Here is a 19,863-nt window from a genome sequence, read left to right on the forward strand (position 1 = left end):
TCCTGCAGTCCATTCCAGAGACTGAGAAAACAAGGGCAAAACGACATTGTCCGTGAAGGAAAGTGAGCAAATGTTTCCACACTGCCAGAACGAGAAGTGCTGGCCACCTGGTCCAGAAGCCATCTGGACCCCATCAAGGAGGACTTCCCCAGGTGGCCCGGAAGTGACTTGATTCTGGAGAGAGGATGGGGGCATTTGCACCACGCAGCACCGACGCTTCCTGCACTTGGGTCCTTCGGGTTTCACAGCCGAGTCCTCCTGTCCGGGGCCTACGTCCCAGCTGCCCTCCCACACACCTGTCTCTCGCCTCATTTCACAAGGCCCGCCAGGTGATGGCCGCACCCACAGAACCAGGAAAGTGGGGGGCTCACCTTCAAGTCTGCCGAAGACCCGCCCGGGCGCCCGGGGCTTGCTGGCTTGGTAGCCTTTCTAAACGCAGGTGTCTCCAGAGCTCTGGAGACACTGCAGAGCAGTACTGTTGGCCAAGCCCCTGCGGGTCAGGTGTGTCCTGTGCAGCTGGACAAGGCTGGAACGACCAGGAGAGGCCCGGGCCATACACTTCAGACAACTCAGACACCGAAGGAATCACCTGTCACACTGTTGACCGCGCACCCGTCGCTGGAGACTGAAAAAGGGTTTCAGTGAGGTAGAGGGTCGGGTGGGACCAGGGAGGCGCACTTCTGACCCGGTAGCAGCGGAGAGCCACGCCTGACAGGGTGGGGCTCCACACCCTTCCAGTGTCCATGTCCCCAGCAGGCAGGATTATTTGGCAACCCGCTGGCGGCCAGATGCTGAATCATCTGGAGCAGAAGCTGCCTAACACTGGCCGTTCCAATGACACACAGACATTCTTACACAGTTGAGGCCTTTTGAGGGAGCTCAGGTGGGGGTCCTGGAGAAGCAACCTCCAAGTCAGCGAGAGGAGAAGCTATAGTTCTCAACACAGGCTGCAGCGTAGTCTCCTGGGAACTCGGATCAGGTTCAGCTCCCCCAGACCAACACAGTGACAGCCTCTGAGCAGGGTGGGGCGGGAAACGTTGACAAGCTGCCGGGTGGTCCTCAGGGCAGCCGGCTTTGGGAACCACGGTTTCGAGACCATTTGGCACTGTGGCTGGACCCTTGGCTGATGAGGGAGGGGCCGTGGCAAGCTAGGTGAAGCTGTGGATTCCATATACAGGCAGGAAGATGCCACAATGCCAGGGACACAGAAAAGACAACTTCCAAAGATAACTGAGGTCCTTTACAGCCCTCGTCTCCAAGGAAATGTGGCCAAATCCAACTTCTAAGCCACAGAGGTGATCCACAACCCACTAATAGCAGCAGTTCTCACAGGGAGTCCAGAATCCTGTGGCATTCACCTTTCAGGATGCCTTTCTGGGATTAAGGAGAAATGTGCTAAAGTCTGATTTTGAAACACAGTATTTTTATCTCGCCAGTCTCCCCATTGGCCTGGGTGCAGCCTTATGACCCGTTGAGCGGAAAAGGCCAGTGTGAGATCCCTGATTGGTCAACAGATGAAGGTGCGGGTGGGAAGCAGCAAGGAGAACCCGCACCCCTCCCTGCCTGCCTGGTCAAAGGGCTGCATGTCAGCTCCTACCCAGGGTTACAGGAAAGAGCTTCCGAACAGTCTGCCATAGTGTAAATCCATGGCTCCCGGTATTTAAATTAATATTTAAATAAAGTGCATATGTGACAGATACTCTAAGATCCAGTAAGAATTTCTCGGTGCTTTGGAGATAAAAGCATAAGCAGAAAATTCCACTGAGAGCTTAGGGCCCAGGCAAATCGCATCTGTGTCCTGCCAAAGTCTCCACAGCCTGGACATTTTATAAAGCTGGCATGAGGATGAACTGGACATCAGGGACAATCACCAAGGGAAATATCAAAGTAAACTCCACTTGAGCCTGGAAGAGGGCTGCCCGGAAGTGCCGAATACTCCTAGAAATTTGCCTAAAGCCAGCTTGCTTAACGCTCAGTTCTAACCACCAGGTTCTAAAAATCGCTCTCAGCCTCCATCAGCAGTTTCACCCTCGGGGATCTGAATCCTTCTTGCATCATTTTTATATTTTAAGGATATAAAGATTTGACTTATCTAAGGGCACATATAGCTTAATTTTGTATTTCTAGTAATCATTTATTAAACTTACCCCACTTCTTAAAAAGAATTTTTCTTATATCTAAAAATTTCCTATCCAGTTTATCCAAAGCCCCTGTTTAAAATGAGTCCAGCAAGAAATGCGTGCTTATTTATGCATTATTTCATAATAATTTGACAATGGTTTTCATTATTGTTACTGTATGGACTACAGAGTTTTAAAAGAAGACACACTGAAATCTGAACTGTTTCACTTGATCATTTTGCTGTAAAAATTAACGCCTCTATCAAAAAACTCCAAATATTCAGCATCAATTAATCAAATTAAAAGGAAAATCTAGTGCAAATGTGCACCCACAATGAGACGGCAAGGCAAAAGCCGAAACCAGTGGTAAAGAGGGAGAACCCTGTGAATTCTGCGTGAATTCATACAGCTATCACGAATATTTATTGCTAGAAACAGTATTTTAAACTAAGGGCCTTCAGATAAGTGTATTTAAACTGCCCTAAATACAAAGAGCCCCATCACCTGTAAAATGCTGCAGATTGGTAAATAAAGATGATGAAAAATACAAAATTATGCAAAAAACGCCCTTTGATAAATTGGTTTTTAAAATTCTTAATTGGGGTTCTCTAAAGGGAGACATTTAGGTAAACTGCCCGCTAGGTGCATTGACTGCTAGGGGAACCGGTGTAGGCAATTCAATTTGTGCCGTTCCCAATTCCTTCTTGGGAACAGCTTGACCCCTTCTGGGTTCCGGGAGGCTGTTAGGGGAGGCTGCGCAGCGTAGGATGAGCGCCGCCTCCCCTGCGCTCCTCCGCGGCCTGCGCGACCCCGCCCGCCTCCCCGCTGGGGCTCTGCACCGAGTCCCCGCAGCTCCCAGTGCGACACAGGCCCTTGCTCCGCGGACCCTTCACGTCCTTTTCCTCCAGCGTGGCGCTCGCCTTTCCTTCTGCGCTTCTGCCTGGCGTTTCCTCTCGGCCTCTTCGGCCTTCCTCTTTTCTTCCTTGGCCTCCTTGTACCGCCACTTGGGGATCTGCAGGTGGGTGCTGTCCTTGGCGCTGCCCTTGCGGGTTATCCGCTCTGGCTGGAAGGTGGGCGCCGGCGCCTTGCTGATGCGGACCCTGGGGACCACGACACCCGGTCGCACACTGCTCCGGCGCAGGAGTTGCAGGGGCAGGAGGCTGGCCTTCCTCCGGGCAGAGGCTGAGCCCTGGGCCCCTGGCAGGTAGGGAGAGGGGGTGCTGACTCTTGGAGTCTCCTGGCTGGAGCTCCCCGAGGTCTCAGAAGTCCGAAATTGCTGTTCAGCGCTTTCCACCTCCTCCCTCTCTTGAGCAAGGGTGTCCTGGTCCCCCCTGAGTGCCAGGATTTCCTGCACCGCAAGCCGCCTTTTTCCCACACAGGGAGGGTCCTCGGGGCACACGGTTTGGCAGACGACGGCCACAGCGGGACTATAAAGGCTCGTGGTCATCCGGACCATGTGGTCCAGGACGCCCCCGTCCTCCAGGCCGCGGCTGGAGCGCGAGCTCAGCACGGACCGCACAAACTCGGCGAGCCTCTGCAGGCAGCTTTTGGAGGCTGCGGGCTTCAGAACCGCCTCAGGGGGCAGCGGCAGCTCCGGCCTGTACTTCTCCCCAAACTGTTCGGGGCAGGGTCGCTCCAGCAGCCTCTGCATGAGCCGGACCGCCTCCACCCGGCCGGTGTAGGCGGCCCACTCCTGGGGCGACATCCCCCGCCGGGTGTCCCTCGCATGTGCATCTGCCCCTGAAAAACAGAAAGCACAAAGGAGAGTGGGTGGCTGCAGCGGTGACTCTCTCTCCCAGGCAGAGAAGCAACAAAGGGAAACTGCGGAAAGCTGATGAGCTCTAGCCTAGACCAGGGCAATCAGGGTACAACCGCCACCTGCTCCCGACAGTCACCTACTCCATTTACCATGGCAACAAGAAAGGTTTCTTGTGTATCATTTGATGTTTTTGTCTTTCCTAAATAAAAACTTGTTTCAATCTAAACCATGAGGTTTTTTTTAAAGAAATAAGATTCCATGGCTCTCTGCCAACAGAGAGATGACTAGATGACAGAGATGTCTCAAGATCACTTGACTCATGCAACCAGAGTGCTCTAAAATGCTAACAGTGACGGTCATTTGCAAAGCACTTGGTACCATCACTGCCGTCCGGTCCCTCGGAGGGCACCTGTGAGTCCTGTTCTGTGGGATGGTGGTCCTCCTCCTCACCCTGGGGAGGTAACTGGTTGGGGGCTGCCCGTACTGCCACACAGCAGAGAGTGCCACTGCTGGACAGAGCCACGCCTTCTGCATCTTCCTTCTGCAACACAGCTAATCCTGGCCGACCTGAACAGAGGCTCACTACAGAATGAGCGATGCTCACCGTGGCTGAGGGGCCTGCCTGGGCTGCAAAGCCAGAAACCTCCAGGGAGTAGGGAGCTCCAGGGCGTGCCCTGGGTCCCCTGGTCCCCGCTCCGTGTGCTGACCACCACCTAGCAGGCAGGTCTGTTGGTCAACATTCTGAGTCGGCCTGAGGCTCAGAGCACATAGTGCTTTAATCAAACCCTGATCTAGGTGTAGCCTGAAGGGATCCTGTAGCTTTGGCTAACACCAAATCAAGGAGAGCAACTCCAAAGATGTGGACGGGCCTCATCCAGTCACTGACTGCCTTAAGAGCAAAGGTGACATTTCCTAGGGAAGAAAAGTTCTTATTGCGTGTGTGTACAACTATGCAACAACAAATCCCATTGTTATGTATAATTATGATGCACTAACAAAAATTAGGAAATAAAAGAAAAAGTTCTGCCTCTAGACTTCAGTATCAACTCCTACCTGTGGTTCCAGCCTACAAATTTTAGACTTACCAACCCCCACAACTGCATGAGCCAATACCTTAAAATAAATCTCTTAATGTATGCACCCTATCAGTTCTGATTGTCTAGAGAATCTTTCCTGATAGATCCCCCAACATCTTCCTGAACGTCTCTCCATTCCACTCACTGCCCCCGCCAAATACTGCATTGTTAAACATCAACTCATCTCGGTGAAATCTGCCTAAGTTTCAACTTGGTAATGTAGGAACTAATACAAAGTTGCTGTTAATCTTGGTCCAATTCAGCCCACATACAGTTAGAAATCATTCAGGATTTCAAGTTCCATTAGTCATCTCTCTACTGGCAAAGCACTGTGGAAAACTAGGGCAATTATCTAGTCTGTGAGCTCCCTGGAGACAGGGCCTGGCAGAGCATCTTCATTTATATCCCACGCAGACCCAGGTGTCTGACATGTGGTGACTGATCAATATGTGCTGAGCCGAGAGAGGCGGGGGCTCAGCCACTTCCCTGCCCTGGCAGCCCATGGCGGCCTCTTAGCCAGGCAAACCTGGCTCACCTGAGCTCACCTGCTAAGGGTCTTAATTTTGTGACACATTAAAGAATAGCCATCTTACAAGAGTGGTAATTATTTGGAACTAGAAATCAGGAGAACTCATTAGTTAGAGTACAATTTATAAACTGACTAAAATGAAAAGGGGGCAGTAAAAATGTCATGGCAGAAAATAGATGACACATTAAACCTTAATTAATTGCATGTCACTTAAAAAAGGAACAAACTGCAAAATTAAAACCTTAATGAACACTGCATGAAAGAGACATTTTTCAAATGCTAATGGAAAACGAAAGGAACAGCTGTCCAAAGCTCAGCGTTCTTCCCATTGTCCCCCACCTTTTCAAAATGCTCAGAAAATACAAACACCCCAAAGAACAAGGGCCATTCCGACGGCCATGCAGCTCTAGAGTTGGAGTTGTGCATTAATTAGGGGTTTGCTTCCTAAGAGTCCACTGCTAAGGGTAATACTGATGGCCAGAACATAGCCAGCAAATTATGAATGACAGTTACCCTTCAGTGTCCACCGGGAATTGCCTCCAAGACTCCATGGACATCAAATTCCAAAGACGCTCAAGTCCCTTGTATAAAACGGCATGGTCTTTGTGAGTAACCTCTGCACATCCGTATGCTCCAAATCATCTCTAGATTACCATAAAACCGAATGCAAGGTAAAAGCCACGTAAACAGCTGCTATGCTGGATCGCTAGTGAACAATAACAAGGTAACAGGTCTGCAGTGCTCCATACAAATGCATGTTTTAGAAATATAAAATATGTCAGAAGTTGCCTGAATCCACAGATATAGAACCCAAGATTTGGGGGGATCAACTGTACTAATAATTGACATTTTACTTGAATACCTTTAGAAGGATATAGAGAACTTCTGGAATGCCACTGTGTCCATCTTCTCCCCAGCAGACCACCAGCATCCTTGCCTCCTACCAACAGTGCTCAAACCCGTGGACCGGGGAAGTGGCTCTTGCCAATGGGTCCATCTGCCACCTTGCTGATGGTTACGAGTTGTCTGCACAAAACCCTCTATTTTACTCAAAACAGCAACATACTCCCTTCTAGGCAATGGGTTGTGATCGGTCTAACCTAGGAGTGGCAGCACTACTGGCATTTTTAGTCAGATAAATACTTGTCACGAGGACTGTCCTGTGCACTGTCTACCCAAGATATCATCAGTAGCACCCCACCAGTTGTGACAACCAGAAATGTCTCCAGCTGTTGCCAAATATCACCTAGTGGGCAACATCAACCCTCACTCTGAACCACTGGTCTAACCTAATGACTGAAGTCTGTCCCCCATTTGTCCAGCAGCCTGTGCCCAAGCAACCCTGTGCCAGCTTGAGCGCTAAAGGGATGTTCACCTCCTGACAAAAGGGACCAATGTATTTGCGGCTGTTGTCACTGCCTCCTGCCTGTAGGTCTGGTGACTCTCTTGGAATCCAGAGGTGACAAGGGAGCAAGCCAAGGGGATTAGTGAACAGAAGAGAATCAGGGTCTGTGATGCCTTCACAGACCCAAGGCCAGCTTTGGACAGTGACCCCTAATCTTCATACTCCTGGTGAGGTATAAGAAAGACACTTCTTTTTTTTCTTTTTTGCAGTGCTGGGGATTGAACCCAAGGCCTTGTGCTTGAGGGGCAAGCACTCTACCCACTGAGCCATCTCCCCAGCCTAACACCTGCTTTCTTTAAGCAACTATCAAGCTAGCAGGTTAGCTAAACAGTTGCTAAAGAGAAAAAAATGTATGTCCCATCACTCATTTTCTGGAACACTCTCCCCTGGGAGTCATGCCAGGCCCAGGAGGCCGTGGGAGGCAGGCGAAGTATTTCACTTCCTTTCTCACTTTTCCACCAGACCCCACCCTGACAGCATCGAGTCAGGTCCCAGTTGCCCACCAGTGACCTGCTCAGGAGCCCACGGTCCCCATATTAGCAATCATCTCTTCCCAGCTTACTCCCCCGGCCCTGCCATGCCGCTTCCCAAAGGCAACCTTTCAAAAAACCTACTTGTCCTCAAGTCCTTGTCCGGGGTTTGATTTGGGGGCTGGCACGAATTTCCTGACTTAGAGATTTTTCTCTAATAACCTGAAACAATTCTAATGTGACAAATTCTCAGTTCACAGAAAATTCCCGTTGTCCTCATACACAGAAAGCAGCGTACTGATATGGGTCACCTGGTTTACAGAAGTCTAGTCAGGGCTTGCCGGAGAAGAGAAGGACCACAGCGCGAGAGCAGAGTGTCTTCTGGCTCCTCATCTTCCTATCAACCTGTGTTTTCCCCTGGAATGGCGCAGGATGCAGGCCTGTGGCTGCCTCTCTCCCCAAGCCAGCAGCGTGACGTTGTGCCGCACTTCAGTATAAACGGGAGCTCTCTAAAGCAAGTCTGGAACCTGGCGCCCTCCAGGGAAAAACCATCCTCCACGCAGCTTCTCAGAGCCACTGATTTAAAGAGACCTGTCACTCTGGGACATTAATATTCCACTGAACTAACAAGGTTCTGCACCTCACTTGTGATTCTCATCAGCACAGCCAACAGTAATGGGAGCCAAAGATGTTTAAAGACCCACCAAGTCAGCTTTTCAGAATCCAGTCCTATTTTTTTATTAAAATTCAAATTTCTGATAATTCCAACATTATTTTGTTCTACTGCACAATGCAGATACAAACTGTTACGAATGATGAGAAAATCTATAGAGTTGAGGGTCCGATTTGATCATTCATCACGTATAAACCGAAACGTGTGCTATTGAAAATAAACTGCAACTCAGAAATTAAACTCAAGTGCAGAAAAACATTCAGGAAATGGAGATCAGCCCATCTGAAGAAATTGGAGAGAAAGGCATATTTTTTGGCTGTTAATATGTAGTAATGTTTATGCACTTTACTTTTCAGATTATCGCAGGATGACCACTCTGCAATCAGCCCTTGGGTTCCTTCCTCAGTGGTACATAGACTCACTCTATGTCGAAGGGTCAGCCAATCTAAAAGAAATGATCAAGCTGTTGGGAACGTCCAACACTTTCAGTTCTCTTAATATGGACGTGTTTAAGTGGAGATAAGAAGACATAAAAATAGTTGAGAATTGTAGTCTAACTTAGTAGTGGCAATAACCAATGAAAATATTCTAGAAGTTAGCCACTCCAACTAAAGTCTAAGGGGACAGTTTGAAATCTTGAAAAGGTCTCATCTTTATTTTAGGCAACACAGAACCAGCTGAAAGGGAGAAACATCTAAGAACAAAAGATCTTCTCACATTTTTCCCCCTTTCTCACTTAGGAGTTGTATCAGTAGTTCTCAGCAGGAGGTGCCCTGCCTCTCCAGGGATGTCTGACCCTGCCTGGAGACATCTCTGGTTGTCATGACTGGGGTACTCAGCCATCTAGGGGTAGAGGCCAGGGACGCTGTTGTCCGGACAGCCCCCGAAAATATGGCCTTATCTGGCCCCAGATCTCAAAATCACGCCAAGGTCCAGAAACCCGAGTTCCATGCTTACGACCCCAACAAGTTAAAGTGTCTCATAGCAGGGTGTTTTTCAAAGAGAAGAATACGCCATCTTCTTTTATTCACTTAATGAATAAATACAGATCACACACACTCACCAATAACGACAGCGACAGGTTCCTAAGCCCCGTGCCCTGATGGCTTCCTCCAGGCCCGGCACGACTCCAGGGCAGCCCTAGCAAGAGCTGCCGCAGCTGCCATCAACCACTCCCGTCTCAGAGAAGAGGAACCCGACCCCGTGGTCACAAGAGGGAGGCAGGCATGGGGCGGGGCGGGGTCTGAGCCAGTGCCCTGGCTCTCCGTGTTGCTCCCCCTCTGCCCGTAGCAGCCCAGCACGGGGGGGAAAGCACTAGGGCGAGGCCTGCGCTCAGAGGGCTGCTACAGACGTCAGAGGGGGAGAACTACAGACCTGACGTGCAAAGGGCAGACATCGGGCAGGGTAGGGGCTGGTGGTGACCAGCCCACCTCCCCAGCACCGTCTCCCCATGATATGTGACAGTGCTTCTACCAGCCTATAAACACTGCAGCAAATGCCTGAAACCTCCAAGAGGCCCAGGCAAGACGAAATGACAGGGACACGGAGACTGAGGCCCTCCTGTTTTCCAGGGCGATGAGAAGGCAGCTGACCCCCCACCAAAAGGGAAAAAAAGTTGGTGATTCAAATTAACTTGTTGGGAAAAATGCATTTGATGTGATTGACACCATCCATTTTCAGTTGAAAAAAGTAAAAAGATCTGCACTCAATTAAAACTCAATTCAAAAGCAATAGGAGCAAACAAAACTTTTGCCACTCACAAAAGCATCCCAATCACCATTTAATTAGGAGGGACTGCTTATTGGGACAGAAAAGGCAGAGCCTAAACTTTGCTGAGACTGAGCTCTTGCTTTTAAAAAATAAAACTGCCACTGAATCAATCAATGGGATTAATATTAATTATGAACCTTTATATTTCTAAGAAGGTTCTCGATCTTCAAAACCTGGTTGAATTTATTTTTCCTATAGCATCCCATAAGACAATCAGTTTAAAGCAGGAAGAAAAAAAATTCAAAGTCGTAAATCTCACAATCCCAGACTAATCCCAGAAAAACAGTCTCAGATCGGAGGATACTGTGCAATGTTGAATCATAAACAATAGGTGAAGCCAGGCACAGTGGCGCACGCCTGTAATCCCAGTGGCTCAGGAGGCAGGAGGATCACAGGTTCAAAGCCAGCAACTTAGTGAGGCCCTAAGCAACTCAGTGAGACCCTGTCTCTAAATAAAATACAGAAGAGGGCTGGGGCCCCTGAGTTCAATCCCCTCTACCAAAAAACAAAATGAGATAAACAATAAACAGTAGGTGAAGACAGAGAAACTGTCACAGGCCAGAGGAAACTGAGAACACATGACAACTAAACGTGGAGCCAGCTGGGGTCCTGGGACGGAGATGGGGTCTGGGAGAATTCTGATGGCATTCCCAGAACTACGACCTGAATGCTGGCTCCCCAGGCTGCAGAGCCAACGTGACGGTAGACAGAGGCTTCCGGAGGTGCTCTGTCACAAGGGTGGGCCTCAGGAACGCGGTTGGTGTCCTCGTGGAAGAGGCCAGAGGGCACCTCCTGCCCTTCCGACAGTGAGGGCAGGACAAGGGGGAACAGGCCCTCCCTGGACACCCATCAGCTGGTACCTTGATCTTGGCCTCCCTGCCTCTGGGACACGAGCAATTAACTTACACTGTTTATAAACTACCCAGGCTGGGCTCCGCCAGAGCAGCAGGAACGGACTAAGACAGCAAATGCCACCTCTTCGCAGCACTAAGCAGATTGGCTAAACCCTGGGCCAGGACCACAACTAAAGATAAATTAAGGCAGCAAAATGAACCACAGCAACAGCCACTGGACGTCGAGGGTACTACATGCACTTTATATACGTTTTCTCACTTAATTCTCAAAATAACCTGGTGAGGTGGCCCTGAAGATTATTCGGGACCCCAGTTTCAAGTCAAGAACAGAATCAGAGGCTCATCAGAAGGAATTTGGTTTAGCAGTTTCTTAAGACTGCGTAGGCCTTGAGTTTATAAAGGGAACTACTTCATCCTCAGAGAGGAAGGCGGGAAAGAGGTCACTACCCCCACTTCACAGTCGGGGACAGGGAGTCTTCTCCAGGCTGACAAGGACCTAGGGACAAAGGGGACCAAACTGAAGCCTGGCGCTTTCCATTGACTCTGGAAACTGCCACGCGGCACATCACGCTGCAGCTCCAGCTGCCAGCAAGCCGGGGACAGTGCAGCCCCACCCCCAGTCCTGCGCCCACCTCCACCCCAGTCCTGTGCTCCCGTCCAGGGCCACATCTGAGAGCAGGTGTGTGGGCAGGAGGAGGCACAGCCGGGGAAGGCATGGCCGCTCCAGAGCGCAGCTCAGGCAGGGAGCCGTGTCCTGCCGGCAGCTGGCGCTGGGCCCTCCGCAGCCCTGCAGCAACTGCCATCGGCCAGACAAAGAAACCAGTCCTGGTGGCAACTGCCAGGCTGCTCCCACGGCATGCCTCCTCCCTGTGAGGACGAGCTTTAAAGGAGGCACGATTCCCGGGCCGGCAGGTGCGAGGGACCAGGGACATACCTGCCAGCATCAGGGCTCTGATGCACTCCGTGCGGCCCTGCATGGCCGCTTTCATCAGGGCAGTGAGGCCGAACACGTTCCTCCTCTCGAGGTCAAGACCCGGGAAGTAGTTCAGCAGGTAGTTGGTGATGGTGACGTGCCCTGGAGAGAGAAGAGCAGACGTGCGTGGGTCTCGCTCACACGAGGCCGTCACAGGACAGGAAGGGCGACGGGAGGGTGGGAAGAGGCCAGCTTCCTGCTCTGCACGTTTTCCTCCCGGAGCCCAGGAGGCAGGAGGAGGCAGAGAGGCCACTGTCCAGGCCACACGCTGCTGTCTCAGCTTCCCTCGAGGTCCCTGGGCCACCCACTTGAGAGGTGCGGAGTCCCACCCATGTGCAGAGGAGGCTGTGCAGGGACAGCAGCCTCATCCCAGGCTCCCAGCTGGAGCCGCCAGGGCCGACAGAGGTCAAGCCAGGAAGGAGCCTCAGAAGCACTTCCAAGGGCTTCCGGGAGGAAGAGCTCATCGTCCCAGCAGACCACCAGCTCACACCTCTGCTACCACTCGGCAGAGCGTCTGGCCCTCGCTGCCCACCCCACCCCTCACACAGGGTCACGAGGACTATCGCCTCAGCCACAGCCCTGAGCAGGTGCGAAGGCCACGCAAACTCGGCAGAGAACACAGATGTCGCCCTTTCTCATCTCACTCTGCCAAAAATGGATCCGGTTTTCTGCCTGTTGCCAGAGGTGTTCTCAGAAGCCCAAGGCACCCTCGGTGGGGTTGAATAAGGAGACCACTCTGCAAAACGCAGTCGTTCTAGAATCCATCCCTGGAAATCCCTGTCCTCAAAGAGAGCTTCCTGAGCCACGAGGTGGCCCTTGGGTCTGCTGCCCACGCCCAGGGCTAACTCGCCCACCCCCCTCGCTTCCCTGGCGCAGGGCCGCAGCCTGCCCTCTGGGCACGGGGTTGGACCACTCTGGTGGGGCTGTCCTGTGCACTGAAGGTTGGCTGGCAGCACCTGGGCTCAACCCATGAAGTGCCAGCAGCAACTAAGCCCCAACTCCTGCCCCAGCTGTGGCAATGAAACACGGGTCCAGACATTGCCACGTGTCCCCTGGTGGGGCAGGGACAAGAAGGGGCAACATCACCTGGGTTGAGAACTACTGACCCAGAGGCCCCCTCGCTGTCCCAGCACCAACCACACCAAGCGGGAGACAGGCCCTCTCCCGGTCCTTTGTCCCTGCACCTGGCTAGACACCCCCCTCAGCTGCCATCCCCTCCTGGCTCCTAAGATGACGGCAAGCACCCCCTGTGAATGTGAGCACTCGGAGAAGTCCTCTTCTGGCGCCCTGGGGTGGTGCTGGGTCCCCAGCCCCGTCCGCCCTGACATGCCAACCATCTGCCCGCCGAAGTCTCCCTGCTCATCCAACACTGTCTCGTCCCATTCCACCGTCAGGGCCACAGGCACAGGACCCCATGGACGTGTCCCTGCGCTCCCTCTGATTAACTCGGCATCTCCCCCACCCCAGGGAAGCCCCCAGCCTTGGAGGATCCAGGAGCCCTGGGGTTCGAATCTCCGATTGCAGGGCAGAGACTTCCAGTTGGTGGATTGTGTGAGACTTGGGACGTGGGAGGGGAGGCGAAGCCATGACCCTCCTGAGGGGGGACAGAAATGAGACGTGAGGTGCTTCCAGAGGCTCTGCCTGCGGACCGAGAGGGCTGGGGGAGCTGGAGGCCGAGGCGTCAGCGGCTCCTGCCCAGCTTCAGCGTCACGAGGACTGGGTGCTACACCCTCTGCAGGCCTGAGCGGCTTCTGTCTTCCCCATGCACCTGACAACTGCAGCTGTGAGCTGGAGCCCCGAGGCCCCTCTGATGGACACGCGTGACCTCTGAGGCCGAGCCACGGCCAGGAGGCCCCGAGGGACATGACTACATCCAGTGTGGGATCCTGGATGGGAACCTGGAACGGGGAAGCCGAACACAGAATGGACGCTCATTAGTCACAACACGTGGTCGCAGGTCAGCCCTTGGGTCAACAGTGTGACCCGAGAGTGGACCCGAACACAGAGGAAACGGGTGCGAGGTGCTCCGGAATTCCCCGCCAACCTTCGCAGCTTTTCTCTAAGTCCACAGTAGCCTGAAACCTAAAGGGTTTTTTAGAAAGAGGGAAAGGAGCGCAGGGCCACACACACAGTGCAGGCCAGCCACGGCCTGGCGAGGACCCTCTCCACCCTGGGCCCCAGCGCTGCCCTGTGGCAGAAGGTCACCAGGAGGCGGGGCTGGGCACACAGGCGGCAGAAGATGGTGGCCAGACCCGGAGACAGGAGGAGGGACAGAAGTGGTTGACTTGGAGCACTTCTAACCAAGTAAGAGGACAGGCCACAGTCCAACAAAGAAGAAAAGCTGCTGCCATCTCCGGCACCACCCGCCCCAGCTTCTGGGTCCCCGTGGCCAGCAATGGCGTCTCCACTCACAGCACGTCAGGTGGCAGAAGTCCTGGCGGCTGAGCCTGAGGGGACTCTCAGCCCGGCCCACTTGCATGCTTCCCAGTTGACTACCCACCAAGCCAAGTGGGAAATTTTAAACTTTTTACAGTCCAAAGTCACTCATCTACCTCGTGGCAAACTCCTCTCCTAGGAGATGACTCACCTCCCACTTCAGAGGGAACAGAAACCACAGAAGGGAACCCCTCAGCTTTCCCCCATCACCCCACAAACTTCCCACACCACCAGCAGTCTCTCCTGGTGAAAACCCAGGGCGGCGCAATAAATATGCATCGAGTGAAAAGGACCGAGAGGTTCCTACTTTTCCCTGGGAAAAGCTCATCTATTAAAAGTTTCTAATTATCAAGTCAACAACACAGCTGATCGCTGATTCATCCAACATTTCCTGAGCGCTGGTTACGGGGTGAGAATCGTGCTGTCACTAGGAGCACAGGAACAAAAGAAAGGGAGACTTTTTGATTCAAGGAAAGGAAACATAAAATTGATAAGATTCGAGGTGCCTAAAAACCTAACTGCAAGTGCTCAAGATGTAGTTCTCCGACAAGGCCAGTAGAGGGGGCTGTCGGCTTTGGAAATACTGCATTCCACCAGCCGAGCAGCGGGGCCGGCCGCCCGGAGTTCTTACCCAGAAGAGGGGAAGCTGCAGACGAGGAGCAGAGCTGGCTGTCAGGAGCTGTCATCTCCCAACTGCAGCATGGGTCGGTCACTGATGGAGGCCTGGGCTGGCTGCCCGGCTCCATCCTGCCTGCCCAGCTCAGAGAGGGCGGTGCTCTGCTCCCAAGGCGGGAGCTCACGGGAACACCAAGGCTCACAGGAAAAGGCAGGGCAGCAGCAGGAAACCCAGGAGGTGCCAGGCTCCAGTTTCTTGTTTGAAAGAGTGGCGACAGAGAAGAAGGAAAACAGACGAGCTAAGACGAGGCCGTGACCGTGGGGCGTGAGAATGAATGAGATTCTGACAATGAGGGGGCATTTTATTCCTAGGTTCTGACCAAGTCAAGTTCTCCTCTGAACTGGGACCCTCCCCAGGTCCAGGGAGCCACCCTCCCACGGCCAGCCCATCATCTCAGGGCCACTCTGTCCCTGGGCGGTGCACATCACAAACCCTGCCAGCCTGGCTGCAGCCATTTCCTTCAAAACTGAGAGCTAGGTGCACAGCATGCCGAGCTGCAAGGACCCACTGGAGGTCACTGGTGCCCCAAACAAGCCCCACCCGCTCTCCACTGTAACTGGTCCCAGGAGACACCCTGTTTTTTGTTTTGTTTTTTGGTACCAGGGGTTGAACCCAGGGGTGCTTAACCACTGAACCACATTCCCAGCCTTTTCATATATTTTATTTAGAGACAGGGCCTCGCTAAATGGCTGAGGCTGGTTTTGAACTCACTACCCTCCTGCCTCAGCCTCCCAAGCTGCTGGGATTCCAGGCATGTGCCACTACACCAGGCGACTGCCTGGTGTTTTATCAGTTCACTGAACCCATGCCTCTCTGTTCAAGAGGACAGTGAAACAGAAAGGAAACACAAAGCATCCCTGTGAACTATTGTTCATTTCTCTGGTGGTCGTATCCTATTTTTGTTAGTGAGAGTGCAGTAGAAATTACAATTGCTGGCTCCGGGGTTGTATACGGATTCGTTCTCATATCCTCCCCACTGGAAAGACTGAACACAGACTTGGCTGTATTTGTTGTGTTAAATATCCAGGGAGGTGAGAGACCTTCAGTAACACTCCAAAGGCAGGAGAAGACACCTGCCCACCAATCTACACTCACAGGTGCCACACTCTAGAAAGCCAGGACTCCCGCTCTCCTAGGATCAACCGGCTGTCATACCAAATAATAGAAACGCACAAATGGTTGCCTTAAAAGTTTTGTGCAACACACTGAGCTTCCTGGGGTGAATGTGAACTAGACCGAGTTGGTTGTGGTCATTCCACTGCCCGGGTCCGTGGCTTGTTTCAGCCCAGGCTTGTGATACAACCCTGGCTGGTGAGAGGCCAGTGAACTCTGCTGGCGACTTCTGGAGATGCCGTCTTGTCATTAAAAAGGACACAGGCAAGGATTTCCTCCTTGGAGGAACTTCTGGAGATGCCTTCTTGTCATTAAAAAGGACACAGGCAAGGATTTCCTCCTCCTCCCTGAAGCCCCTGAGTCATGTCCCCTGCTGCAATGTGAAGCCCCATTTTGGAGCTGCTGGGGCCACCTAGGGACCATGAGGAAAGTCAAGTGTATCTCTCAGGAATCAGCCACTCTGTGAAGCAATCCCCAGTGTCACCTTGAGAAGGATGTTGCAGGAGGCAGTCTCCTGACTGTGGAAGCCAAAAAGCATCCCTCCAGATACTGGGCTCCGAAGAGAATCAGGAGAACACTATTGAAAACAAGAAACACCCACATGGAGTTGGCAAACTCAGAAGACGTCTCAGCCAGGGCTGGCAGGAACTCTGGGCCCCCAGGGAGGTGTGAACGGGTACGGCTTCTCCGAAAGGCCAGCTGGCAATGCGCAATGGAGGACGTGCTGCCCCGCAGGAAGCAATTCCATAACAGTCTCTGCATTTCTTCTCTTCCCTTCTGTGTCTGCTTTTGGCCCGGGAGGCTGACCTCGGCCTGCCCCTGCTGGGTTTGCTACCCCTGAAGTTTCAGATGAGCTCATCGGGGGACAGGCCTGACCTCCCCAGCCCAGCCCCAGCTCGGAGTGGTGGCATTCTGGGCCTGGGTGGCTCTCACAGGGTCCCTGCCCTCAACCCTCTCAGCCCTGGTTCCCTTCACCTGCCCTGCCGCCTAGCCTGAGCTCCTTTGTCAGGGCCTCCAGTCAGCCTGCCGCTCAATCTGCTTCCTGCCACCGGGGCTGACACCTCAGAAAGTCACGCCTGCTCACAGGCCTTCCCCGCAGCCCTGATCCTATGGTCCATTCACCTGCCCACCCACAGCTGTGCAGCGAGCCCCGGTTCATCCACTCACTCAGCGTCTTCTTTTAAAACAAGTCTGTATTCGGCGATGAATAAATCTTTTTTCAAGATGAAGGACTGCGAGGAAGCCAGCCCCCTGCAACCAGCAAAAGCACCTGCGCTCCCTCCTCCTTCCCACACTTGGGGTCTCGGTGGAAAGTGGAAGGGAGCAGAGGCCAACTCAGCAGGGGTGGCCATGAGGACCAGGAGGAGACAGAAGGAGCCCCCAGCCAGAGCAAGCAAAGAGGATCACAGTCACAATGTCAACGACTTATCCTGGTTGTGTGAGGACCGAGCGTGGGTATCTGCAAAGGGCCAAGAGGGAGGTGGGTCTGCAGCTGGCTCCTGGGGACCCGAGTGCTGGCCTGAGTCAGTCAGCAGAGGGAGAGTGGACCTCCCCGCTTCTCTCTTTCTCTCACAGTCCTGTAGTGATTTCTCTTCACCATTAGACAGCTTGTAGAACAGCCAAGTGGAAGAACTGGTCACATAATGGGGTTACAGTAGACCATCTCCTGGTTGGACTGGAAGAGCCTTCCCTGGGAAAATGGCCCATGGAGGTCATGAGCAGCTCCTCACCACCTCCCTGGCTTTCAGTTAGCATCAGAGCGCCCGTGTCCCTGAGTACACCTCACCTGGGGCTCCAATTGGGCCCTTGAACCCTGTGGCCTCAGTCCTCCAAGCGGGCCCCCAAACCAGCATGTCAAAGTTGCCCCCAGGCCGGGTGACAGGCACATACTCAGGCCCCAGCCCAGACTGTTCAAAGACACACTCCAGGCCTGGGACCTGTCAGTCGAGGTTTTAATCAGATCTGATTAAAAGGGGGACCAGGCAGAACAGGTGGTAGGGATGCGGCTGGATCTAGGTTCTAAGGGGACAGTGCCTCGTAGCCAGGGTAGCCACTGGAGCTTCCTCCTGCTGAGGCAACCCGTTCTGTCCTGGGGCTCAGTGTGGAACACCTGTCACGGAAGGCGGTATGGAGAGTCCTCAGGAAACTTGGAATGGAACTGCCATTGGTCAAGCCATCCACTCCTCAGTTTATAACCAAAGGACTTAAAATCAGCATACAGCAGTGATGCGGCCACATCAGTGTTGACAGCAGCTCAGCTCACAATAGCTTAATTTATGGAACCAACCTAGGTGTCCATCAACAGGTGAATGAATAAAGAAAATGTGGTGGGTATACACACTCAGCTTTAAAGAAGAATGAAATTATGGCATTTTCCAGTAAATGGATGGAGCTGAAGAATATCATGCTAAGCAAAATAAGCCAATCCCCAAAACCAAAAGTCAAATGTTTTCTCAGATACACGGATGCTAATTCACAATAAGGGGGAGGGGTGCCAGGGAAGAACAGAGTTACTTTAGAATAGGTAGCGGGGATAGAAGGGAGGGGAGGGGTTTGGGGATAGGAAGGATAGTAAAATGCATCAGAGATTATTACCCTTTGTACATATATAACTATACAACTGGTGGGATTCTCCATCTGGTATATCCAGAAGAATGAGAAATTATACTCCATTATATATGATGTATCAAAGTGCACTCTACTGTCATGTATAACTAATTAAAAACAATAAAAAAATTAAATGGAGCAACAGACACACTACTTATGGTAACACCTAAACAATTAATTTCATTAAATTAACTGAAAAGCTTTCAACCTGCAATTTTAAGTGATATAAATGCCCCCTCCCTACTGCCTCCTGAACAATTCAATCCTAAGGCCTGGGGGGCAGAGAAAGGTAGCAGAGTCCAGGGGCAGGAACTGAAGACCCAGGTGGGTGTGCAGGGCCAGAGCCCAGGTGCAGGCAGCTGGGGGGCATGGACAGAGAGAACTACTGATGGAGACGGGCAGCTACAAATTGGTGGACAGAAAGAACTTCCATCCAGGCACCAAATCACCAACAATGATCACTTCCAGACAGAAGCTCAGAGGGCTGCAGAGGGGACCTGAGACCTTCCCTATGGGTGTGCTTCTTTCCAAATGCTGGGGATGCTAGTCCATAATCAGCACAGGGGCTGAGAGTGGGAGTCACCTGGAAAGGTGTCGAGTCCACCAGCTCCCCCAGCTCCACCAGCCGGGTCGCAGCCGTGAGCCCGGACTTCTCCCCCTGCAGCCCAGACCCTCATCCCCACCGCCATGCATTGAAGTCCACCTGGGCCAGCAGCACCTGGAGTCTAGAACACCCTGATTCCAGGGGTCTCCCTCCCCCTCCACGGCTGTCCACCTGCTGCGATCCTGTGTCCCTCCTAATGCATATGCTGCAGCCCTCCAAGGTGAGGTGTTGGGAGGGGTGGTCGGCACCTCCCGGGTGGGCTTGGTGCCCTCGTGAGAACACTCTGGCACTCCTGCCACAGGGAGGTCATGGTGAGAAGTCATCATCTATGAGGACGTGGACTCTGCCGGCACCTTGGTGTTGACTTTCCAGCCTCCCAAACCATGGGAATGAACTGTGCTATTCCTAAGCCACTTGGTCATGGTATTTGTTATGGCAGCCTGAATGGCTGACAAGGGAACCAGACCATCGCTAGAAGCCACAGAGAGCCACCTTCTCCGCGCCAGAGCGGGGCACATGTCTGATGGGGTAGAGGAGACAGGCTGCCTCGGGAAGGATGGGGTTTCACACCTAAGTAGATGGTGGCAAAAGTCTAGCAGAGCCTGCAGATGGGAGGCAGGGGTGGGGAGGTGGTCCACACGGGTGCCCTGAGACCCGCCCCCCACTCTCCAGTATCCTGGACACACGAGGCCAAGCTGGGCACCAGGCCCACGGGTCGACCCGCTCCAGAGGTCACCCCAGGCAGAGGTGGGCTCCACGTGTTCCCACGGCAGCCCCCCCACACTGGGCTGGGGATGA

At 52.8% G+C, this 19,863-nt stretch overlaps 1 protein-coding gene across 4 annotated transcripts in view; it reads right to left on the bottom strand.

Annotated features, from left to right (window-relative positions):
• Nucleotides 1-288: 288 nt before the first annotated feature.
• The window catches only part of ANKRD33B (ankyrin repeat domain 33B), a 75,256-nt gene continuing 55,681 nt past the window's right edge, over nucleotides 289-19,863 (bottom strand). Inside the window, exons 3-4 of one of the 4 annotated variants that reach the window (XM_079145302.1) lie at nucleotides 11,591-11,731; nucleotides 289-3,860 (exon numbers count right to left, since the gene is read on the bottom strand). In XM_079145302.1, coding sequence (XP_079001428.1) covers nucleotides 3,010-3,860; nucleotides 11,591-11,731 — 992 coding nt within the window. In that variant the 3' untranslated portion in view covers nucleotides 289-3,009. Of the gene's footprint in view, nucleotides 3,861-11,590; nucleotides 11,732-19,863 lie in introns of those variants that run through there. The other 3 variants (XM_079145303.1, XM_079145305.1, XM_079145304.1) reach the window with 3 other exon arrangements.

The sequence above is a fragment of the Sciurus vulgaris genome (assembly GCF_902686455.1).
Source record: "Sciurus vulgaris genome assembly, chromosome: 6".
NCBI classification, from domain to species: Eukaryota; Metazoa; Chordata; class Mammalia; order Rodentia; family Sciuridae; genus Sciurus; species Sciurus vulgaris.